General features: G+C 47.9%; 1 protein-coding gene across 2 annotated transcripts in view; it reads right to left on the reverse strand.

Moving 5' to 3' along the window:
• SMCHD1 (structural maintenance of chromosomes flexible hinge domain containing 1) overlaps positions 1-25390 on the reverse strand; it is a 3133956-nt gene that overhangs the window by 1357845 nt on the left and 1750721 nt on the right. For both annotated transcript variants that reach the window (XM_069620859.1, XM_069620860.1), the window contains exon 26: positions 6689-6837. In XM_069620859.1, coding sequence (XP_069476960.1) covers positions 6689-6837 — 149 coding nt within the window. The remainder of the gene's footprint in view (positions 1-6688; positions 6838-25390) is intronic.

The raw sequence follows: 25390 nt of genomic DNA on the forward strand, positions 1-25390 counted from the left end.
CCTTGTGGCGTAGGTGCGCCACTACCAGGTGTTAAAATGGATTTCTGAACTCTGACCTGGTGGGCAGAGGTTCAGATGGCCAAGGCCAGCCTAGTTTCTTAGATCAGGGTAACCTTCTGGACAAGCCAGACCAATCACAGTAGCATTGGCGGCAATCACGACTAGGTCTCAGGAGGGGTGAGGGTGATTGAAAGCCCACAATGAGCATACACAGTAAACAAAACCAGAAATTACTCTCAGTCAGGTGTATATCAAAAATATATATACATTTATTAAAGGCTTTTTAAAGCAAACACAAAGTAATTATTCAGAAGTAATAACAAAACAAACAACACTAATCTAGCAAACATATATACAGTAACCAATGGCCTAAAGGAATATTACACAGTATGTATCCATAACCTACAAAGAAAGTGGTCACAAAGTGAGAATATCGTTTAAGCAGCCCTTCACAATTCAAACTTAACTAAGAGGCATTCCAGTCCCTAAGATGAGTGGAGCCTTGAGCTCAAAAGTACTTTCCGTGATGGCGCAGGCGATCGTACGGTTAAGTCAAAATGGGGTCTCTTCAAGGGGCTGTAGCAACTCAGGAAGGTGGGTGAGGCAGTGAAGAGCAAGTTCCCACTATTCGAGGAGGGTCTCCCCAAGAGGGCAGAACAGGATCCAAGAATTGGGAATAGCTCATTAGCACAGGCTACGTCGATAAAGAAGTGTGGCCCTCAGGTGACACTTGTGTAAAAATGGATGGATGCTCAACAGGGGCCACTGCTAAGGGTTGCAAGTACTCACCGACCCTCGGTGCACTCCGGACCAAACTTCATTAGTTGAGTCTACTTTGGTCGCAGGTTCAAATCTGCAGATTTCAGGGGCTGCGTTCCCGGGATGATTCCATGGCAGGACAGTGGTGATTTCTCTGCTTCTGATGAAGGGATCAGGCCAACTCCGGGCAGGACAGTGGTGATTTCTATGCTTCTGATGAAGGGATCAGGCCAACTCCGCTGCAGCGAGTCTGGGGACACAGGGGGGCACAGCAGCAAGGCACCCACAAAGTTTATCACCAAAGCTGGGCGACACTATGACCATGCATGCTCTGGTTCAGATGGACTTTCCTAGGGGGAATGCCTTATACCGAGAGCTTACAGACTCCAAAGGCTCAAGTCGAAACTCGAGACGGCGGCGGTTCCAGGGCAAAGTTACCGTATGAGCTGGTCAGTTCACTGGGCGGTCCAGGAACACTCCGAAAAGGCTTGCTTACAGGTTAAGCAGGAGGTGCTGAGAATAGTTGGTCCCACTATTCCAATGGGTCGAAGAACCCTTGCAGGCCTTCTAGTTTCGTTTAGAAACAGGGGGTCTGACCGGACAATAGCAGGCTCATTGTGCCAAACCTTCCAGTTGGTCACCAGTGGTTCTACTGATCTGCTTCGTTGATTCAGGATACTTGGCTCCTTTACTAAGTTTGGTGTTAACTTAGAAGATTGACCTGGAATGGGTAGAAGATGCCTTATCTTATCCAAAATCTCCTTAGCACCAAAACAAAGAAAAACCAATGAGAGACCTGCTCACATACAGCCATTCCGGACGTGGACCAATCACAAACCATGGTGGTCCCAGTCACCCCAGCAGACCAGACATCCTGGCAACCAGGATGTATATTGGAACAAGACAGCTCCAGCCCTGGATTCACAGGCTCATGGCATGCAGAAGCCTGCAAAAGCTTTGGTTTGCATGGAGGTCTGCATGACCAAATAAGGAATTGTCTGGGTCTGCTCGACCTGGGGAAGGCAACGGGACAAGATGGCCAAAGGACAGAACAAAGGATCTCGTGGCATGGCCATTTTAGGTACTGGCCACTGTCCTGCGGTAAACGCGGTTTGGACCATTGAAAAGATTTGAAAACACATAAAAAGTAACAGCTGCCACCAGCTCTGTCTAAGGCACACTTGTACATTCACCAAAAAATCCTTTGAGGGTGTCTAGGGCCTTAAAAATGAAAAGAGGATCCCAGCGCACTGTACTGTAAGGTACTTTGTGTACTGATAAAATGCTACTAAGAAATAGCAACAAAGTGAAAGTCTAAGGGAAACAAAGTCTTCCAGTACTGACTGTCTTTGGGGCATGCCAGTTTCATCATAACAAAATGAGCAAACGCACAGTGGAGTACAGCAGAAGGCTGGTCTCCACTGGCAAAAGTCAGGCTAGGGTGGTCAGACAACAGCAAAACATTGAGGGGTACACAAATGGAGGGAAATTTACCATGAATGGAAATCTTTCCTAACGCCGGGGCAAAGCATTTTGTGAATATTCTCTGAGCTGTTTTCAGGCCAAAGGGCAGGGCCTTGAACTGGTAGAGCCATCCCTGGACTACAGCAACCTCCGATATTTCGATGAATGGTGATGTGGAAGTATGCATCCTCCATATGCAGAGTTGCCAGAAAATCCCCTTCCTGCAGATGGTTGAGCATGTGCTGCAATGTGACCATCCTGAACTTTTGGGACTTTAAGTACTTGTTTAGGCGTCATAAGTCTCAGATCGGTCGCTGCACTCCTGACTTCTTCTGTACCAGAACGTTTCTTGAGTACCTCTGGAGCCCCGGAAATGCTTAAGCACCGGCTGTATTGCCCCTTTTTTCCAACAAGGCCTGAACCTATTGTAGCAGATGGGCCATGTGAAGTTCTTGACGTGTGACCGGTCTTGAAATTCCAAAGCGTACCCTTGCTGAAGAACATCCAGCACCCATTTGTCCGTGTAGATGTTTCTCCACTGCTCAACAAAGTTCGATAACCGACCTCCCACTGGGGTGCGAAAGTGGGGGTGTGGATCCACAGCCGGTTCAGGCCTGCTTGGGCATCTGCGTTCTGGCCTGCGATAACGGTGAGGCTGGCCTCTGTAGTCTTCCTGGATGGAGGCGCAGGAAGACTGACGGTAGTGTGTGGAGTACCCCTCGGAAGTCCTGGACACACTGCCCCCCCCCTCAGGGAACGAAAGGATGCCTTACCAAACAGGTTGCCCACCATCAAAAGGCATGTCCACAACCTTGAACTGCAAGTCCGCCTGAAGGTTTGTGGTCTTCAGCCACCCCTGGTGCTGAATGGCCACACCATTCCCCATGTGGCAGAACCCCGAGTCTGCTATGTCAAGCGCCACTCTAATGGCGTGATCCAAAACCACCTCTTCTTCCTGGAATAGGGCCAAGGCCTCGGCCTTCTCGTCATCAAGAAGGAAATCCAGGATAGGCTTGCAGTGGTACCAAAGCTCCTTGTCGTAACGAGACAGGATGGCAAGAGCATTGCTGGGCTTGATGGTAGAAGCAGCAGTGTAGATGATGTGTTTGCCCACCACATCTAGCTTCTTGCCCTCCTGGTCCGGAGGCACACCGAAGACGACGATGGATTGCACAATCTTTTCCTGGTGGCTGCAGCCACCCTTGAGTGCAGAGAAGACTGCGACCTGAGACACCTGGGAGCTGAATTCAGGACTAAGTATTTCTTCTACAGACTGTCCCACTTCGATGGTGTGGTAACTGAGTTTTCATATTGGCCAATCCGTCCTCCCAAATGTCATCCAACAACAGAACCGACACAATGGTCTTCCTGGAGGACTCAAGTAGTTGAAAAAAGAAACCTTCCTTCTTCTCTTCCGGCACAAGGCTGGAGAGTTTGGATGACTCTGAGATGATGGCATGGTCGGAGCCAATTACGTCTGGTGGCGAAGCCCTCGTGGGTTTGTCAACAGCCAGAGGTTCCCCATTTGCGGGGACTGTGAGAAACCTGAGGGCGTCCTCACATCTACTCCACCCTTGGGTCCTCTTCTCAGGTGGCCAGGGAAAGGCCATCGCTTTTGGATCCTGACCCTAGGGGTGGAGAAGCGAGGAGGATCAACTGGGTGGAGGGTCCTTGAGAATTAAGTCCTCAGGCGAGACGTGGTATTCAGCATTTCCCTTTCAGGAAGAACCCTCTATCCTGGAGACATTTGTGGGGTATTTTTACCAATGGCCCACTAACAATGGAAATCCCAGGAAACCATACCCATCTCGAAGCACCAGGAAGAGGGCAAATAATGGGAGGTTTACAGGCAAGACATGGTACCCCCCTTTTCCCTCTGAAGACAACCTAAACCTTCCCTTCACCTTCATAGGCTCCTGTAAAACCTCTCCCCTCATTTCTCCACATTTTACCTCTGACAGTAGTTTGACGAGGAAGAGGCGACAGAGTAATGAACACTAAAACCTAATTTCACCAATCTGGTACTGGGAAGAGGAAGATGCCTGCAGAGTACTTTGAAAATCAGGCATGTCCCTTTAGCTATAGTCATGCAAGCCCAATTGAGAATCCACACCTCTGGCCTGTCACGTGGTTGCATGTGTATACAAGGAGACCACAGGAGCAGCAAAGGGAGCAACAGGGAGGCCTCTGTGGGAGAGATCAGCAGAGGACCCTTATTGTGAGGAGGCAGCCATGGCAGAACCTGAGAGGAAGCCAGGACGCCAGCCGATATCCCAAAAGGTGTGCAAGCTTCTGTGGTCGGGAGAGAGCTGCGGACAGGGAATCAGGAAGAGAGGACCCGGTCCGCATCCGTGGAGGAGAAGCGAAGCTGCCAGCGTATGGAGGGTGAGCGGGGTTTGCAGAGACAAGCCCGTCGACCTGTGTAGTAGAGGGGAAGACGCAGAGACGCTGGAGAGAAACGCCAGAGACCAGTGAGTGTAGAAAAAAGGTCACTCAAAGCCAGGGTGCTCCTAGAGGGCTACACATGAGCACCAAGTTGCCTTATGAGGCCTATTGAATCCCAAACTGAATTAAAACTCGAAGCAAAGGTAAATCATGCACATTGAACACCGAACTCATTGAACATTTTAAACAAAGCTAAATTATGCATATTGAATACCGGTCAGAATGAAACTTCATGGGCAAAGCTAATAGCTGATGAGTCAAAAGCGAAAGTGCTAGTTTGAAAACAACCTACAGGAAAAGAGTGAAAGTGTGAAATAGTGTGACAAAAAGGTGGGGAAGACGTAAGAACACCTAAAGTGAATTCTATGAATGGAAACAGTATGGCAAACCCAAAGACTGGCATAAGATATGTGACATTCGTTGGAAAAGCCAAGAGGGTAAACAAGAAAAGCCAGGAGAGTTTGAACCTGCATATAAAGCCAAGAGGCCAACAAAGAAGAAGCTAAGACCTGGAAGAAGCTCAGGACTTTGTGTTGATCACCATTTTGTTTATTATTGACATCCCTACACATTGTTTAGCTTTAGTTGTGAGGGCAAGGATAGGTTTTGGACACACACAGACTTAAATTGAACTCAGGAGCTCGGGAGGATAGCTCAGGGGCAACATGCTCGCCTTGAAAGCAAGACGACACGGAGCACCCACAGGTTCGATCACCGGGTCCGTGCTTAGAATCCTCTGGGTATTAAGCGAGTTATAAATAACCTATCATATCATATCTTAACTCTGACTCAGACTTTCCTTAGTTTCATCCAGGCAGGGAAATCCCACCTTAGCATGGGGCAAGTTAGGCCTTCTATCATCCTGATATTTGATTTAATAAACTATTTTATTTTGAACTTTGAATCTGTTGTCTGTGTCTTGACACATGATGACTTCACAGGACAATCTTCATACTCATCCAAGTGAGTAGCCGTGATATCCATGTCAGTGCTAGTGCGCACCGGCTCCTCTTCCCCTGGGGTCAAGGCTCCAAGTCCAGACCCAGATGCGACAGGTGCCGTACGGGGCAGCTTCGGCTGACGCCTAGGAGGCCTGGGAGGAGTCCTGGCTGGATGCCTGGGAGTACTTCGGCCGGACCATGCAAAGGGGCAGTAGGTAGCCGTTGCTGAATTTCTGCCACCAAAGCGTGCATGGTGGCCAATATCCCTCTCTATCGGTGGGGTTGCAAACGGTGCAGCAGAGGCTAGAGCCAGGCTGCAACCCCTTGCAGGAGCAAATGGATGGTTTGGCTTATGATACAGTGATCCCTCCTGGGACATGGGCCCCTGGCCCCCTTCATGGTCTGAGCAGAAATCCTCAGTCAGGTCATCCGCAGAACTGGAATAGATACAAGTAGATTTCCTCTACGATTCCACGGGAGGCGACGGGTACACCTTTGTTGGTCTTGGCAAAAAGTTCGACAGCTGCAGAAATGTCCTCATCCTACCCGAGTCTTTCGGGAAGGAGGCAAGAATGGGGATCTGCAGAATGGGTGCCACTGAAGACGCAGTGATGGCCCTTACTACTGACGGAGGCCACAGAGGCAAAGAGAAACTATGGAGTAGTCGTCATCGTGAAGGTTGAAATCTAGAAAAACAAGCAGGGCTTTCCAACACGAAACTGATTTGCTAAAAGACAAAGTTTTACAGTGCCTTGTGTTGGTCCGTAAAATCTTATGAGGTCAAGTTACCACATGGAAGCACATTTCGATAAATGATGAATCTGCAGGAGAAATGTACCTACAAGAAACTGATCGCTAGGCATCCATGCTGATGGGGCAGAAAAAATGCCCAGCAACAGTAGATCATGATGGGCATCACAGCTGTCCGCAACATTTTCATTATCTAGAACAGGTTTTAAAGATTCATTTCCTTATTTACTTATGGATTATTACTACTTCTGGAGGGGCCCATTTGGGCACAATATAATCATCAAGATAACTATATTCTGTGTATTGAATACAATAGTTGTTTAACATACTTGATTGTGAAGGCACTTTCCAGAGATACATGGTCATCTTGAAAAGAAACTTGACAGTAACGCACATCCTTCACAGATACCGGAACTTTTACATCTGGCAACAGTCCTTGGACTAGCTGTTCTCGATTAATCTTAGGTGTCCAGTTGACCTAAAATATTTTGAAAGAGAAAATGTACACATTAACAAACAATGCTAATGACAAGCCCGTTAAAATATTCTAGAATCTGGCCTGGTGGACACATTTTAGGAGGCCAAACTAACTAGAGTTAACAGGGCAACTCTGAGAGGTTAGCCAAAGCCCAATCAAGGTTGCAACGAAGAGCAGTCAAGGCTATTCTCAGGAGTGTGTGAGTGGGGTTAGGGGTCCACCACGAGTCCACAAAGTGAAAAATCCAATAATTCAACTTAGACAAGAATGTACACAAATACCAAATTTAGTCTCGGACCAAAATGCACCTAGAAAATTAAACACGCAGGTGATAATATCACAAAACACTCAATAATAAACATATACACAGTCACCACAGGTTAAAATGCATTCAATAACATCAATCAATAAAAGAAGTTAAGTACGTGATGCAGCAAGATCACAACCAAGTCACAATAAATACGTCCTAGCTTCAGATGTCCAATCACTATGAAGAGTGGGGCTTCTGCCCATAAGTCACAATGCTTCTCCAAAGAATGTATCTGATGTAGGTAAAGTACTTCTGTTGGTCAATGTTCAAGAGAAGAGCTGCAACAAAGTTACTGGTAAGTAAAAATGTGTTCTCATCTGTCAGGTAAAGCTGCTCAGTTGCAACGACCAAAAGGCAGTGGAAAGGAATGATGCAAAGAGACTTTTTCTCAATGTTATGATATGACAGATAAGTGGGGCGGGGGGGGGGGGGGGCAGGATGGGTGAGACAAATGATTTGCGTTTAATTACACCCTGTGCCTCTTCTCTGATTTTTCCAGAGGACTGGATGGGTCGACTGGAGGGGATAAAAAGGGGTGGGTGGAGATCGCTAGAGGTTGGATTGCCCACTGTTGATTCCGGTAAGAGGTGCTCAGGAGCTGCGGGTGCAAGGATTTCTCGGATCAGATTCATCAGGCCAGGTCCAGGAGCAGAGTGCAACCCGTGGCGATGGAGAATTTCAGAAAGCACTTCTTCTGGACACTTCACAATCACAAGATGGGGAAAGCGAGTACCAGCAACGGGCACCGCACACAGACAACAGCAGCATCCTTCCAGTTGTGGTTGCCACCAGCTTGTCTTCAAGCACATATAAAAGTTACAAAGAATACCAAGTGTAAAAGACTAGAGTGGTACAAAAGTATCCCCAGTGCACTGCATTGTACGATGCTATGTGCACTGTTAAAAAGTTACAAAAAGTTGAAGACAAATGGGAAACAGTTTCACAGTACGGATAGTCTGAAGGGTTGATCAGTTTCCCCATAGCAAAATGTGCAAAAGGGTGGGAAAAGTCAGGACAGGTTAAAAAAACAAAAGCAACAAGTGTGGGGGTCCATAGAACTATAGAGGGAAAGATGCCAAAAGATACATCTTTCCTAACACACTCCAGACTAGGGAGAGGAGGATCTGATCCACCCATGGATGGGTTTCCTGTTCCAGTCAGTTATACATCCTGGCCAGCCCATGTGCACTGCTATGTTGTGCACCTGGCTTATGCTGAATGGTGAAGTCAAAGCCTTGAAGTCTTATGGACCACCTGAGCAACCTAGGATTCTCTCCCTTCATATTCATTAGCCATTTTAAGGAATTATGGCTAGTGTGCACAGCAAAGTGAGTCCCAAAAAGGTAGTGCCTCAGCTTCCACAGGGCCCACACTATGGAAAAATAATTATTTTCCACAGTGCCCACCCGAGCTGTCTGTGCTTAAGCTGGCGACAAATAAAACATATAGGATGCACCCTGCCTTTGGCAAAGGACAGCACCTATCCCAGTGTCATAGGCATCTGTTTGTACAATAAAACGTCTCTGATAATCAGGTGCCCTGAGAACAGGGGCCTAACAAAGGGAATATTTAAGACCTCCGAAGGCCTTCTCACAATCCTCAGTCCAAGTAACTTCCTTGGGTTTCTTATGAGTTTTGAGGGCAGTCAAAGGATCAGCTTTAGTTCCATAGCTTGCCATGAAGTTTCTGTAATACCCAGTGAGGCCTAGAATAGCTGTCACCCAGGTGTGGGTTATGGGAGTTGCCCAGTCTTGTACAGCCTGTACTTTGCTGGGATGAGGCTGAATCTTGCCTCCCACAACCCCCTCATCCTCATGCCCAAGGGAGGTAACTGAGCCCTGGCCAATCAGGCACCTGGTAGCCTTTATGGTCAGGTGGGTCTGCCGAAGAGCTTGCAACACAATCCTAAGGTGTTCTTCCCAAGTAGGGCTGAAAACTGCTATATCATCCAAATAAGCAATGTAGAAGGCAACCAACGCAACCAGATTGACCAACCTTTGAAAAGTACAAGGCGCATTCTTTTATCTAAAGGGAATTACCCTGAAGAAACAAGTCTCTTACCTGTAACTCCTGTTCTCCAGCATTGGTATTTTTCATAGAGTCACATGCTTTTGAATATTCTCTGTGGTCAGGCTGGGAATCCTCAGTAACAGTAAGCAGTTTACCTTTAAAGTTTTAAGCTGCTTGTCACATCACTTTAGTGCTCTTTCACAGTCACTTTTGGTCAAACTGAAACAGCCAATCAGGCAGGTCCATTTCGCTCCACCGCTGAAGGCCATCTTCAGATTTGGCAGTGCATGTAATGTGGGAAAATGATCCAAAACAAAGAGTCAGAGGGGGGGGGACGAGGGAGGGTTGCATGTGAATCCACAAAAGATACCAACGCTGGACAACAGGAGTTACGGGTAAGTAACTTGTTCCTTCTCCAACGTTGGATCTTTCATGGATTGACATGATTTTTAATACATAGAAGTACATATACACAACCAAAAACAGGCAGAGGCACAACTCAACAGAAGTAACCAAACTCACCTCTGGAACACTCAGTTCATGCAAACAGGTTGTGAATCACTGCTTGGCCGACTCAGGACTCCTCCCTGGAATCCCTATCGACAAAGCAGAACCATGTGAAGGTATGGATAGACCTCCATGTGGCCGTCCTGCAGATATCGAGCAGGGGCACACCGAACTGGAACGCTGTAGTAGAGGTCACAGCTCTCACTGAGTATGCTCTTAGTATTTCTGGCAGGGGCCTTGTGGCAGAAGGAAATGCATGCTAACAGCCACCTGGCAATGGAAGACTTAGACAGGGCAGTACCCTCGCCGACAGGTAGGTAGGCAACAAATAGTTGCGACGACTTTCGGAACTCCCTTGTACGAGCCAAATAGAACTTGAGGGCTCGGGCGAAATTGAAAGAGTGTAGAGAATTGCTCTGCCAGAGACGAAGGAGAGCCAAAGAACACTGGTAATCTCAAGGGTTCATTAAGGTGGAATGTAGATGGGACCTTTGGCATGAAGGAAGAGTTCATACACAAAACCACCTTAGACTAGTGAAGATTTGTTGGAGAGGGCTTGCAGCTCGCCGGGAGGATAGCTCAGCGGCAGCGTGCGCGTCTTGGAAGCAAGACGACACGAAGCAACAACAGATTCGATCCCCGGGTCCGCGCTTAAACCTCTGGGTGTTTAAGCGCGTTATAAATACGTAACTAAGACAAAAACACAATTACGCAACTAAGAAAAAAAAAAAAAAAAAAAATAATTCCCGTAACAGCGCCTCGATGCCTGCGGGCTGTGTGAGCGCTTTATAAATGTAAAAAATAAAATAAATAAATAAAATAACTACCTGGCTGAAGTAATGTCTTCCAGGAGGGGAACTTCAGGGAGGCTCTGTGTAAAGGCTCAAAGTGAGGGCCCATTAACTTTGAGAGGACCACATTGAGTTCCCAAGCTGGAGCAGGAGCACGAACAAGGGGAAAAGTGAGAAACAGTCCCTTGAGGAATTCCTTAACCAAACTGAGCGACCAGAGGGAATGCATATCTGTGGCACGTGTGTATCGGGAGATAGCTGCTAAATGCAAGTTGATGGAGGAGTGTGCTAGCCCAGCTTCTGCTAATGACATGAAGTATGGTAAGACTTGTGTCGCTTGAACGTGTAACAGATTCAGTTGCTGCGTTGCACACCATATGGTAAAGCATTTCCACTTGCTTTTCTAATAGAACAATGTTGATGTTGGCTCGTGCCCTGGCTAGGATACTCTTGCATTCTGGGGGCAGCGGAATGCTTCCAAACTCTAATGCTGCAGGAGCCAAGCCGTCAAGTTGAGGGATACTGGGTCGTGGGCCAGCACCGACCTGTCGTCTCTGAAGAGTAGGCCTGGGAGCTGAGCCAATCTGATGAATGGAGCTACCAAAAGGTGAGGCAGGTCTGAGTACCAAATTTGCCACGGCCAGGCTGGGGCCACCGTACAGTGGCTCTGTTTGAGTGTATTGAGAACTCGAGGCAGTAGAGGGATCAGGAAAAGCGTAAAGAAATAATCCTTCCCATTGGAACGAGAAGGTGTCCACTATACTGCCCAATTGGTGAAACCGACTGGCAAACTGATTGCATTTCTTGTTGTCGCTGTAGCGACAACACTGTAGCGAACAAGTCGGTTTCTGGCTTTCACCATTTGCAGACGAGCTGAGGGAGTTGCCAATCATGTCAGGATCTGAACTGAGTTCCCTTCCAAGGGAATCTGCAATTATATTGTGGATCTCAGGCAGATGGAAAGGACTCAGGAATATGTTGTGAATGATTGCCCATTTCCAAAGCTCCTGCACCTCCGTGGTCAGACATGGAGAGCGGGACTCACCCTGCTTGCAGATATAAAACATGGTGGTCATGTTTTTCTGTGAAGATGCAAATCACCTTGTTGTCTAGCTATGGAAAACATTGATGTGTAGGACTTTCTCTTCTGGAAACGTAAAACCTCTGGCGTGGAACTCCCGTGTGTTGGCTCCCCAACCGTATAGGGAGGCATCTGGGGTCACTGTGGCTTGATGTGCCAGAAGACAAAAGGGCGCTCCCTGAGTGAGATTGTTCCGGAGGTTCCACCATTGAAGAACCCGGCAGAAAGACGGTGTGAGGAGCAGCTTGTGTTCCCAGGACCATATTAGTTGTTGCAGGAGAAGCTGGGCCTGCCTGATTGGCTTGGGCAGAATGACCCAAAGTGACTGTGATGGAGCACTAAATTGACAAGCAGTTTAAATGTAAACCGCTTTAATATTACCGAAGATTCCCAGCCTGATGACAAGGAATATTCAAAAGCATGTGAATCCATGAAAGATACAATGGTGGAGAACTGGTAAAGTCCTTCATGTGTTGAGAATGTTGTCTTCTCCTTGGCATTTTCGGTCAGAGATATTTGCCAATACCCTGCAGTAAGGTCAAAGGTGCTAAGGTACTTGGCAGCACCTACCTTATCCACTAATTCATCAGTTTGTGGAAGGAGATGTGCACCTGTCTTGACACAATCAAGAACTCTGTAGTCCACAGAGAATCTCAAATCAGAGGTACCTGCTACTGGCACCAAAACCACAGGGCTGGACCAAGGACTACTGGAGGGCTCTATCACCCTTAGACCAAATATTTAATTGACCTCAGACTTTATGTTCAACCCGACTTCGTCTGACATCCTATAGTTCCTACCTTCGGTAGACTGATATGCAAATTGATATTTTTCCTCTGTGAAGGATGCAGTGAGCTAAAACGAGGTTATAGACCCTTCTGAGTGCAAGAAATTCCATAGAACAATATTTGACCTATGTTCGTTCTTAGCAGAGGGAATACCTCATCCTTGCTTCTTTGTAAAACTTGGGGTTTGACCCTAGGTAACCCAGGGGAATCCAGACATGGACCCCTTGCTCACTGTGCCGTAGATAGGCTCAGCTTCACCCAACTGAGGAGGTCCAACAGGGCTAAAACACATGTCTGAGGTTGCGGATGGTACTCTTGTTCAGAGGAGAATTACCTAGCAGTTTGGTGATGGACTACCCTTGTGGGTGGGACCAGACTGATGTGCAAATGGATATTTCATCTGTGTCAAGGATGCAGTGAGCTAAAACATGGATGTAGACACTCCTGTGCGGATAAAATTCCACAGAACAGGGTATTTGACCCATGTTCATTCTCAGTAGAGGGGTTCCCACAACCTTGCCTACTTTGGTAGGCACACTGTCTCCAGTGTCAATGTCATGCTTGCACCAAGGTGTCAAGCCTGGAGTGACCCAAAACAAGGGGGAAAACTGCCTAAGCAAAGTCTTCACTCACTGTGCTACTGTGGAGTCAGTTGAGGGGACAATTTGACACCTTCAATGGATCCATCACAAGGGCTACCGCTGAACAATCACATTTATCGCCCTCCCAATCTGAAGCCAGAAGTAGGGCTCCCATTTCAACCTTAGGGATGAATGCCTGCAAACTATTCACTTTGGGAGCCTGACCAGGTATTTCAAGGTCCAACAACTAGTTTAGCTCACCCAGTCTTTCAGCAATGTTGTTAGGACCCGATCACTTGTACTGTAAGGCTCTAGGCCTTAGGCTTATACGATTCATAATCAGGATTGGTTGGCCTCTGGAAAAATGCACAAGTGAAGCTTTATGGTCATACCAATGTTTGACCAGTACTTGTCCAGCCTTCAACTTGTCATTGACCTGAGCCATCAGTAAGGCCATAATCCTTCTCACGCCTAACACACAATCTACCACATTGGTAGTGACAGGAGGAGAGGGGATCTCCCATCCTTCCTTGAATATGGCAAGGGGGGGGGCTGATAGGGTGACCAAACAAAAGCTCAAAGGGGCTGAAGTCAACCACTTCTTGAGGTACCTCTACAGGCAAAAAGAATGGCATCAGGAGATCCCACTTTCTCCTCTGGGGCTCCTCAAGAGCTCTGATCATGCTTTTGAGAGTCCTATTGAACCACTCAACTAGGTCATTGGTCTGTGGATGGTACGCAGGTGAAAAATGATATGACAACCCACATTCCTTCCACATGGACTGCATATACTTAGACAAGACGTTTCTGCCTCGATCAGACAACTTCTTTGGGAAAGCCAACCCTAGTAAATATAAAAGCAAATCTCTTGCAATTAATTTGGCAGTCACAGTCTTCATTGGGACGGCTTCAGGATAACTTGTGGCATGATCAACGACCACAAGAATAAACCAACTGCCAGAGGATTTCTCAAGCTCACTCCTCGTTAGAAACCCACCTCGGATGGTTAAATCTCTACAAGCAGCAATCCTAGTATTTATATGGCATAAGAAGCGTCCACGGGTCCCTGTATCGGTTTTACTAAGAGGCCAGGTGATGGGAGGACTAGGGGTTCCGGATTTAAAACGTTACATACTAGCAGCACAGCTGGCCCCCATGTTACACCGGGTCGAGAACACTCTGGGGAAAGGGTGGTGTAAAACAGAACAAGGGGCAGCTACAACTCCACTAAGCATGCTCCCTTTTATGAGACGGAGGACACGAAGGGCGGGAGGGCAACTATTGGACCCTACCAAAAACACCTTACAAGGGTGGGATCAAGCAATGCAAATGAAAGGACTGACCCCGGGCCTAGGTCCCTACATCTCAATGGGTTTTTGTGAGGAAATCTCCCCGGGCTGGAGTAATGCGTTTTGGGATTAATGGGGAGGCTGTAAGGCTCTACGACTGATGGACTTTTACCATGGTGGGGAGCCATTCTACTTCGAAGACTGTAAGAACAGGTTCCGAGTGGGAAAGAGGAAGCGATATAAATATATACATATTAGACACTGGATATCCCAGAAAGAGGTCAAAGAGGCTAGTAGGCAGTCACTGATGGGCTGGAAATTACAATGAGGGAGGGTAGAGCACAAAAGGGTGTGTCACGATTATATCGCCCATTAGATAAAGCCCAGATGAATGACATGCTGCCATATATAGAGAGATGGGAGAAAAACCTGGGGGTGGAGATTCCCAAAGAAATGTGGGGACACAATTGGACACCTGCACAAAGGTCCTCTAAATGTACAGCTATCAAAGAATCATCATTTAAAATATGCTACAGATGGTACTTGACTCCCTAGCACCTAAACAACATGAAACCAGAATTTCCCCCTCTTTCACAAGATGGCGGCTGCGACGAGGATACGTAATTAGGTGTCTCTCCCGCCGGGCCGCGGCACAATAAAGCACGTAATTAGGAATCTGGTGCATTAGGGGGGCATACCTCTCCTCCCCAGGTTCGCCATGGAGGACCGTAGTGATCCATCGAAAAAAGTAGAAGCAGCAGCACCAGGCGCCCGCCTGGTCTGCGAAGCACACCGACCATTCCGTTTTCCAGGACGAAGAGAAGGGCGGGAACCAGTGCGGTGCCGATGGAGTTCGTGGAAACAGAGTGGCCCCGGGACCTAAATAAGCGGAGTTCGGTTGCAGTCCCCCGCACCCCCTGCCCCACTTCCGCTGTTAGGGAGAATTCTCGGTTTAGGCTGAATTTCCCAACCTAGTGAGTCCCCCTGCAGCTTTGCTGGATTTCTGGAGTTTGTTTTTTTTCTCCTGCCAAGAGTGAGATTCTTCTTCTCCCACTCTTGGACATGATTTATGGTGTTCCTTTGACTGTTAATGTATTTTATGGGCTATGGGGTCCTTTACGCCATAGGGTCTCATGTGTTTTTACTATGTGTGTTACACAGCACCCTCCGTGCAGTGACACAGGGTGTCATAGTGACACCCCACCATAGACTCCATACCCTGGGACTGACTACTGTCTCCCAGGGCATGTAAAGTCACCATTTGCTTTACTAGTCCCAAATTATGAACAGAAACCAGTACAAACCATCCTATTGTGGACGTACTGGTCGGGGCAATTTGATTGCCCCGGGGTCTGTTAGTCGAGGGGGCACGTCTCCGTCCCCCCTGATCGAGTTTTGGCTGGTGGCAGTGGATACTACTTTTTATATTCGACCGCAAATATATCTCTATGGGATTTTCCCATTGTTCGAGGCTACCAACTTTAATTATTTAATTCTCATTGCCTCGAACATACTGCCGGTTTATTTATTTAATATTAATTCGCCGGTTGGTATTTTTTGCCAGGACTCGATTCTAAAATGGCGTTTGGGTTCTCTTCTGCGACTCCAACCCAAGTCGAGCCCTTTGTTCCACTTTTTGCCGGCTTCTCCACAGAAGCCTCCAAAAGTGGTGCCACTCTGTCTGGGTACCACAGGGGGTGTAGAAGGGGGTTTAGGCACCCTGGACTGAGTTACCTTGGTAACTCAAGTCGCCCTCTTGTGTGACTGGCCCAAGTGGTGAGCCGGCCGGCTCACCACTTAGCATGTTTGATTGACAGCTAGGCTGAGTGAATGGGGGTGTGCTGCATAAAAGCAGGGCTTTTGGGACTGTAACTTCAGAAGTCGCCACAGGACCTGAGAATCCGACGAGGGAGAAGCTGAGCCGACCTGCTACGACGACACCACCGGTGGAGCCCTGCAGAACCGACTCACCACTTCCCGACGACAGAGAAGATCTCCCGACTGGAGAGTCTTCTTCCCCTGACTGGTGGGCACAACCAGTTTACCTTCTTTTCCTCGCATCCCAGGACGGCTTGTGGTCGAATTGCCCGTGCCAAGCACCCCAGGAACCGGATAGCCACTTACCACTGTACCGCGAATAAAAGGACCGCTCCTTTTTAACTGAGAACTCTGCAGCTGGTTTCTTCCCTGGCAGTGCAACGGACTCCTGTCTTCCTCCCCAACGAGATCCTCTCTTCCCCCGGACGAAGCACAGACTTGCATCCGCTGCCAGGAACAACTGCCCCCGCTGGAGTATTCTCACCACTTTAAGGTACAGTGTCCGCCAGGCCTCCCTTTCTAAAGATTGCTACAAGGTAATAATAATCCCTTAATCTTCTGGACTGGGCTGGACGCCTTGACCATCTAACTGGTCCCTTTCTTTTGGTCCAACTCTTTCTGAACCTTTTCGAGACTCTTGTGCACTTTTCAACCTTGTGACCTTGGACACATTTCATTCTGATCCTCTTAAAGTGGATCCGGCTTTCTGAACTCTAACTTCACGGTTTGACTCTGCCTTCCTCTCTTGCTGTGTTCTTTTGAAAGTGTTGGGATCTGTTTCAATTTATGCTCTGCCTTTCTCTCCCTTTTAAACCGAATTATTAGAGTGCCATCTGCATTAAGCGCTCACCACTGTCTGAAAATAAGTGGGGCTTTACTTAAGACTTGTCTAATATTCTTTTAAGGGAGTGTATATCTTTTAGTGACCGTGTTTTCGAACTGCTTAATCTTAGTGCCTGTGTTTTATTAGATGTGGTTTTAAATAAATAATTATATCTCTTTAACACCAAGCTATGGTCAGTGTTTGCTTGTTCTACTGTGTTCTTGTGACCTATTGTGAATACTCTGTATACTGCCTAACTCTTCTTGAGGGTAGTCTGACTGCTCAGCCACAGCTACCAAGTGAATCTGTGTGGTACAGACTGCTACCAAGTGGGTTTACTGCCAAACACCTGTAGCCTTAAATCTTTTGCAGTGGTCCCAGAGGGAACTGCACAGGTTTCTGTCTAACATCCGCCAAGGCTGCTACGGATATCTGCGTGGGGGGGAGAAGTCCGGTGGAGTGGACCCGTGGTGAGTGCCTCCGGGGAGGACAGAGCCGCTGAGCGCGGGGCACACGCAGGAAAGGAGTAGTTGCCAGCGGGTGCGAGGTCCCCACCAGCCACCCACCCGGGCTGTCTAAAGGCTGTCCTAATATTACAAGGATCTCCCCGAGGCCTGCCACCGCCTCGACTCCACCGCAGTGGGGGCCCAATTGACGGGGACGATACAGCAGAGGACACAAAGGGTTTTGAGGGCGGCGAGGAACGCCCCCGGCGAGGAGGTGAGCGGCACCCCAGAAGCGGGGATCTCCCAAAGCCATCAGCGGGCACTCCCTAGGGGCGGCCTACAGCGGGTCGGAGGCGGCTTACCCCCCTCCGGGACAGGCGCAGAGCCCCCCAGGGGGTGAACAAAGAGGATTGTGAATCGACAGAGAGGAGAGTGTTACAGGGTTAGGAGCACTCCCCAATTTTGTAGGGCAGGTGGAAGATTTTCAATACACCCTCCCTCTCTCTCCCATATCCCGACCAGGGGAAGGAGGGACATTACCACAGAGCATTCCAAGATGGCACTCCGGAGTAGCCCCCCTGGTTGATACCTGGCAGGAACGGGAGAGGCATCCAGACAAACTCTTCAGGGAGTATAGGAGGCCAGAAGATGGAGCCCTCCGAGGACCGGCCCATCAGTGGAGAGAGAGGCAGGGATGCGCCAGGATTGACGGCCACAGGAGGGTCGCAGACCAAGGGAGCCACAGAAACTCACATAGCGGGAACAAGAAGACGCTGGAGCAGCACCCCCTGCCCGCCGAAGCAATGGCCAGCACTAAGAGAAAGAGCCAGGCACAATATAAGGTACCGCCCCTGGGGTGGTGAGTGATCGCAGGGCACTGGGACGAAGGCACAAGAGGAATTTACCGACCAAGACCCTAGCCAAAGTTGCGAGCGGGCCTGTCCAAGAGGACATACTACGCGTGGGGGGGATCACGGAGGACTTTGCGTTGTGTGCCCCACACCGATACAGAGAGGGAAGCTGGTGCCAAATCGTGAAGAGAAATTTCACGATTGTCAAATCGTCGATTGACAAAATGTCAAAGAATAAAGGGAAAGGGGGGCCACCCCAGGTACAATCCCAATCCACCAGACAGGATGCGAACCTAATCAAATGTGATCCTCAGACGTACCAAGCAACTCAAGAGGGAAAACCCATGAGGATTCGCCGGGAAATACGGAACAGACTCCTCAGCAACCACTGCAGGCTTCGAAGGAGGATATGCAGACATGGTTCAAGGATCTGCAGGACAAATTTATGACCACGGTGCAAGAACAGTTTGCATCTTTGAGAGAGGACATGAAACAATCAGTGCAAGAGCTCAGAACAGATGTATCCAAGCTGGAAGAACGGACGGACACACTGAAAAGAATCGTCCAAAATGTGGAAGAGGAAGCACAGCAAAGTAGTGAAACGCAGGAACATCTCGTGAGGCTTACGCACAACTTAGAACTACAATGTGAGGACCTAGAGAATCGTTTGCGCAGGACCAATATACACATCAAAAATATGGTGGAAACGGTGGAAGATAAGGACCTCAAAACAGCAGTCCAAGAAGTCTTCAGGAACATTTTGGCAGCGGAAGAGACAGAAGACATCAAAATTGATAGGGTGCATAGGGTGGGCCCTAGAAGATCAGGGGAACCGGGGGAACGCCCCAGAGATGTCTTGGTGGCCCTGGCTTCATATCAGCAAAAAGAACAGATACTAAAGAAGGCAAGAGCAATGGATCACATTAGGGTGAATGGGGTGGAGATCCAATTATTTCAGGACCTAGCAGTGGTGAGACTGCACAAAAGAAGGGCCATGGCCCCAGTGCTGAAAGAACTGGTGGAAAAGGAATTTAAGGTATAAATGGACCTTCCCGTTCGGACTTCTCTTCACGTGGAAGAGTAGGCAACAGAGATTAACATCCTGTGAAAAAGGCTTGCAGGTGATGAGCATCCAGGAAGATGGTAATGGCGAACTGAGTCTGCGTTCAAGGGAGGCTACGCGAAATAAGCCCTGGGAATGGGAAACAGTGCAACACAGGAAGAAACAAGCAGGGGGAGGAAAACAGTGAACACACCAGAATTACTCAGAGGAACGGTTCAACGTCAGAGCCGTGCAGAACACAAGTAGGGGTTGGAGAGAACAAGAGACAAATTCAACTAAAGAGCAGTAGGACACGTGGCCTGGCGAGGGCCTCACCGCCGGAATCCAGGAAACAAGAGGTAAATGCAGGGTTTAGGACTCCCTGCAAGGTTTTTCCTGAGTTTTTCAAGAGCCAGGAGCGACGGGCTTAACGCCCTAGCAACCTTAGAACCCTGTGCCTCCTCGGGTCAGTTGTTGATTTGTTGGGGTAGTTGTTCAGTTTAGGGGGGAGGGGGACGGAGAGAGGGTATGGGAGGGGGGTCTTCCGGAGGCATGAGCGGTGCGGACCATCAGGAAGCATTGGGTCTAATAGGGGTAAAAGGAACATGGGAAGGCTGAAAGTCCTTACGTTCAACGTGAGGGGTCTAAATACCCCGATAAAGAGGAAAAAAGTGGAGAACCTCCTAAGTAGGGAACAGGGAGATGTTCTATTGTTGCAAGAGACGCACATTAGAACCAAGGACAATTCCAAACTACGATTAAGGGGTTATAAGGAGATAATACAATCCAACGCACCAGACAGAAAGGCGGGGGTTCTTACTGCCCTTCAAGATAAAAGTGATATACAAATCCAGAGCACACGGGTAGATAAACGGGGACATTATGTATTTGCCAATGCCCTAATCGAAGGGACGGGCTACACGCTGGCGTCAGTTTACGCACCTAATTTGGGGCAGGATGGGTTCATGAAGAAGACGTTGAGGAACTTGGAGGAATTTGCCAAGGGGGAAGTAATTCTGGGAGGGGATCTGAACATGGCATGGCACCCATCAACGGATAGGAGCTCAGGGAACCACTAGGACAGGGGGCACTGTCAAAAAGGCTCCGCCAAAAAATGGTCGACATGGCGCTATGTCATGTGTGGCGGGAGCTTAAAGGGAAGAGATTCACTCACTTCTCCTGTTAGGCAGAATCCTGTGCAGTTCCCTTCGGGAGCACTACACAAGATTAGGACTACAGGTGAGAGCAATAAATCCCCTTTGGTATCAGTCTGCACCACAAAGATTTAGTTGGTAGCTGTGGCTGAGCAGTCGGACTTATCTCAAGAGGGAGATGAGCAGTATTCAAGATTTACACATTAGGCACACCAGACTATGGAACAAGGAAACACTGACCAAAGCTTTGTAGTTAAAAAGTAAATATATATTTATTTTATACACTTCTAATCAAAACACATGTATCACAAGTATCAAGCAAGTTAAATTAAGTCAAGGAAAAATACACACACTCCCTATATGAATTGTAGACCAAGTGAACCAGAGTGAAAACTGAGCAAAACCGCAGTGACAACTACACACAAGGGATCTTCTAACAATTCCTCACAAGGGAGGGAAAGCACAAGTTATTCAGAAATAGATTCTTATACACCGTAGCAACACTTCCCCTCAGTCCTGGACCAGTTCAGTAAGCCAGTGCATCAATATAAGCAATTCTTAGAATGAAAACTGAGCAAAATGGCACTTCACAATGATTTCACAGTGGGAAGAAAGTAGTTATAAGAAAGGGATGCACCACACAGTTTGAATGGAGAATCAATCTCAAGAAGGCAGGTCTAACAAATGTGACCAGAGTCAATAGGCCTGTACCAAAGTGATTGGTACACGGCAAGGGCCCAGGAGCAGAAATGTTCTCGTAGCTGCAGTCAAGTCTTTGGTTAACGATATTTGAAAAGGTGGTTGCAAAAGTTTGAAAAGACAATGTTAAGAGAGGAGGGCGGCCAACCCAACAGGTAGGTAAAGGATTTAAAACACCTTTACTGTAGAAAGGGAAGCCTGGCGGAACAATGTACCTTAAAAGTGAAGAAGTGGCTCCTGCGGTGGCAGTTGTTCCTGGTAGTTTGCGGGGTCCAGCAGAGGAAAAGGGGTTCTCGTCGTGGACGAAGGTTCGAGGTACTGCACTACCCAGGGATGAAACCAGCCGCGGTGCTGCCAAACAAAGTTTAAAAGGTACGCTCCTTTTAATCGCGGTCCGGGTCGATAGCTGCCTGGCTATCCGGTCTCCAAGTGCAGGGCACTGGCGATTCGACCACAGCAGGTTTGGGAAGGCGATTGGCAAACTGGTTGGCCCCACCAGCTCAAGGGAAGGAGGCTCTTTCGGATGAAGATCTATCGTCGTGTGGAGAAAAGTGGTGAGACGCTGCAGCAGGGCTTCACCGGTGGTTCAGTTGTTGCAGATGTCTTTGGCTTCTCTCCCCTTTAGCTTTTTAGTTCCAGTGGCGACGTCTTGCTCTTCCAGTCCTCAGGATCCCGCTTTCATGCAAAAAGAGCCCCATTCATACAGCCTAGCTGTCACTCACACAGTGGAGTGGTCATCTTGGCGGGAGACCCTCCAGCCTATCAGGATAGAGTGCGACATGGGTTGCGGAGGCAACCCTGTCCAGGGGTCTTACTCCCCCTCCCACACAATGGACCCATCCCATACTTAGTGGCGCAGGAAGGAGGGCTTCTGGGCAGAAGCCCACCAAACGGACGAACACAGGATCCCCGACCTGGGTTAGGATTGTAAAGAAAGACACAAGAAAGAAGTTGTATTAAAGTTCTGGAAAATAAAACCTACCGGAGCAAAGTTAATATTAAAATGCACCGGCGGTATGTTAGAGGCCGTCAGAAAAAGTGGTAGCCTCGAACAATGGGAAAATCCCATAGAGAAATATTTGCGGTCAAATTTTTATGGTAGTAACCACTGCCACCAGCCAGAAACTTTTGACAGAGGTACTGTACGGTACCCTCTCGAAAATGAACATAGGGGAAAAACTATTAACCCCTTCCAGCACCTCCATAATAAGATGGGTTGTACTGGTTTAGTTCCCAGAAATTGACTAGTAAAGTCAATGGGGACTTTACATGCCCTGGGAGACAGTAGTCAGTCCCAGGGTATGGAGTCTATGTTTGGGGGTCGCTACGACACCCCTGTGTCACTGCACAGAGGGTGCTGGGTAACACATGTGAATAAAGATGGTTCCTATCGGGGAGAGAAAATCCCATAGGCATTAAACACAAAAATAGCCTAGAACACACATAGCAAAAATGCCTAAGAGTGGGAAAAAGAGTCTCACTCTTAGCAGGTAAAAAGAAACAAACCCTTCAAATCCAGCAAAGCTGCTGGGCGACTCTATAGGTAAGGGAAATTAGCCATAGAATGAGAATTCTCCCTAACATCTCCCATGTTTATAATACTATGTCCAGGATAGGCTACGTCTGGGTTTCAGCTGGGATTCTGGGGACTGTCCAAGGGATTGAAATTGGTCCAATAACTCTCTCGGATCACGCCCCCATATGGATTGATTTAGCAACCCCAGGGAAGAAATGCTCCTTGTGGAGATGGAAGCTCCCTCAGGATATACTTCTAGACCCCGTCCTGGGAGATACTATTCGTGAAAAAATAATAGAGTATTTTGCAGACAACACCACAGGAGATACCTTGTTAGGAACACTCTGGGAGGCATTCAAGCGGGGTCATATGATTGCCTTGAAGGTGTACAAAGATAAACAGAGACATAGATGGGAGCAGGGACTAGAACAGAAACTAACAGATACAAAGAGAGCTCATGAGGAACCCCACATTGAGTTTGAAGAGGGCTTTGAGACATGTGCAGGGTCAGTTAGAGATGCTTTGTACTAAAAAAGCTGATAGGAGCCTCATCCATCTCAGACATTGGAATTATATAAAGGCCAACAAGGCGGATAAACTCTTAGACAGTTTAGGGCCAGACAGCTGGCACTTACGATTAAGAATGTGCAGAATGCACAGGGGGAGACCCAAACACGATCCAGCGAGATAGGAGAAGTCTTTAGAGGCTATTACCAATCACTGTATGCAACAATAAGCCTAATACCGCTGTCCAAGACGCTTACCTAAGATCTATTACCTTGTCACAAATTACCGAGGAGGAAAGAGTAGCTTTAGATCGGGATATTGAGGAAATAGAAGTGAAGGCAGCAATAAAGGGACTTCCGCTAAACCAAGCACAAGGCCCAGATGGGTTCACGGCCCCATTCTATAAGAAATATGCAGATATTCTGGTCCCTTTCTTAATGAAGTTATTCCATTCTTTTAGGGAGGTGGGAAATGTAACACCATCCATGAATGAAGCCAAGGTGTTGGTCTTTCATAAAGCTGGGAAAGACCCATCCAACCCAGGGTCCTACCACGCGATAGCCCTTATAAACCTTGACTCGAAGCTCTATAACAAGATATTGGCGGCAAGACTATGGCCGCTGCTCCAACGGCTGATTGTGGCGGATCAATCAGGTTTTATCCCCAGTCAGCAAACACATGATAATTTCAGGAGATTGACACATCTGGTAGAGAAGATTGGCATCACACATACCCCGGCTATTTTGTTATCACTGGACGCCGAAAAGGCTTTTGACCGGGTGGAATGTTCAATGCTGTTCAGTACCCCACAACATATGGGGATCGGGGAACATTTCATGGAAATGATCAAGGCCAACTACAATACTCCGTCTATTAGAATAACCATAAATGGGGAAGTCACGGGCAGAGTGGAGATTAAGAGGGGCACAAAACAAGGATGCCCACTTTCCCCCGTGTTATACGCCATTTTTCTGGAGCCGGTCTTAATCCGAATTAGGGAGTCACCCACCCTCAAAGGAATAGAAATGGCAGGCCAGCAGCATAAAGTAGTCGCCTACGCGGACAATATGCTGGTGGCCCTTACGGAACCGGCACACACCTTTCCCGAAGCTATACAGGAACTAGAATATTTTGGGACAATTTCAGGGCTTAAAATCAATAGAGCCAAATCGGAAATATTAATCTTGGCAGGGGATAGAGGGGACATTACATGTAAAGCAGCAGCTCTAAATGTAAAGATAGCAGATAGGGGGGATTAACTATTTAGGCATAACTCTTACACAGAGAGTAGACCAGCTATATGGTGCCAACTATCCAGACCTCCTGGGGAAGGTGAAGAGGGATATGGAACGGTGGAACACACTAGCGATCTCATGGTGGGGTCCCATCACCTGGGTAAAGAAACCATTCTAATGAAGTTGGTTTACTACTTTCAGGCCATCCCGATACAGATCCCTAAATCTTTCTTTAGAGCAATCACTAAAATAATATCTGCGTTCATCTGGAAAAAGAAGCCCCCCAGGATATCCAGCTCAGTTCTAACAGCCCCAATCCATGAGGGTGGAATGTATCTCCCGCATGTTTATAAATACTATCAAGCGGCACAGCTGTGGGTACTCAAGGAATGGATTGGGAGGAGGCCCAAAAAATTTGGGCACAGCAAAATAGGGCGGTGGCGAGATCCCCCCTGGTGGAGACATTGTGGAAGGGGAAACAACGCAGGCATCCAAACCTTCGGATTAGCGAAGTGATGAATGCACCTTTGAAAGTCTGGGATGAGCAGAAAGGCATCCTAACAGAAGAGCAGGGACCTTTTACACCCATGTTTGGGAATCCAGACTTCCCCGCGGGGATGAAGAAAGGGGCATTTGGTAGATGGGAAGAAGCAGGATGCACTAAAATAGGGGAAATGTTTCAGGACCAAGAAATCGGATCATTCGAGGCCTGTAAGGGATTGCTGAATCTTAAAGAGGGGGGCAGATATAAATATGATCAGTTAAGACACTTGTTAATGACTCCTAGGGTCAAACAGGCTGCCACAAGGGAGTTCACTCCAGTTGAGAGATTTACATTGACCAACCCCGGGACCAAGAAACTGGTGTTGTGGTTGAATACATTTATAAACGTTCAACAAGAGGTACTCAAGTGGAGTTATATGCTTAAGTGGGAGCATACCTTGGGGGAACCTATCAGTACAACACAGTGGGAGGATCTCTGGAAGGGCATCCCTAAACTGACTAGATCGGTCCAATTGCGGGAAATGTGGCTGAAGGCGGTGATCCAGTGGCACTATACCCCAGAGAGACTAAACACAATGTACCCGCATACACCAAAAGGGTG

Source organism: Ambystoma mexicanum, chromosome 5q (assembly GCF_040938575.1).
Source record: "Ambystoma mexicanum isolate Mex_15411 chromosome 5q, UKY_AmexF1_1, whole genome shotgun sequence".
NCBI lineage: Eukaryota > Metazoa > Chordata > Amphibia > Caudata > Ambystomatidae > Ambystoma > Ambystoma mexicanum.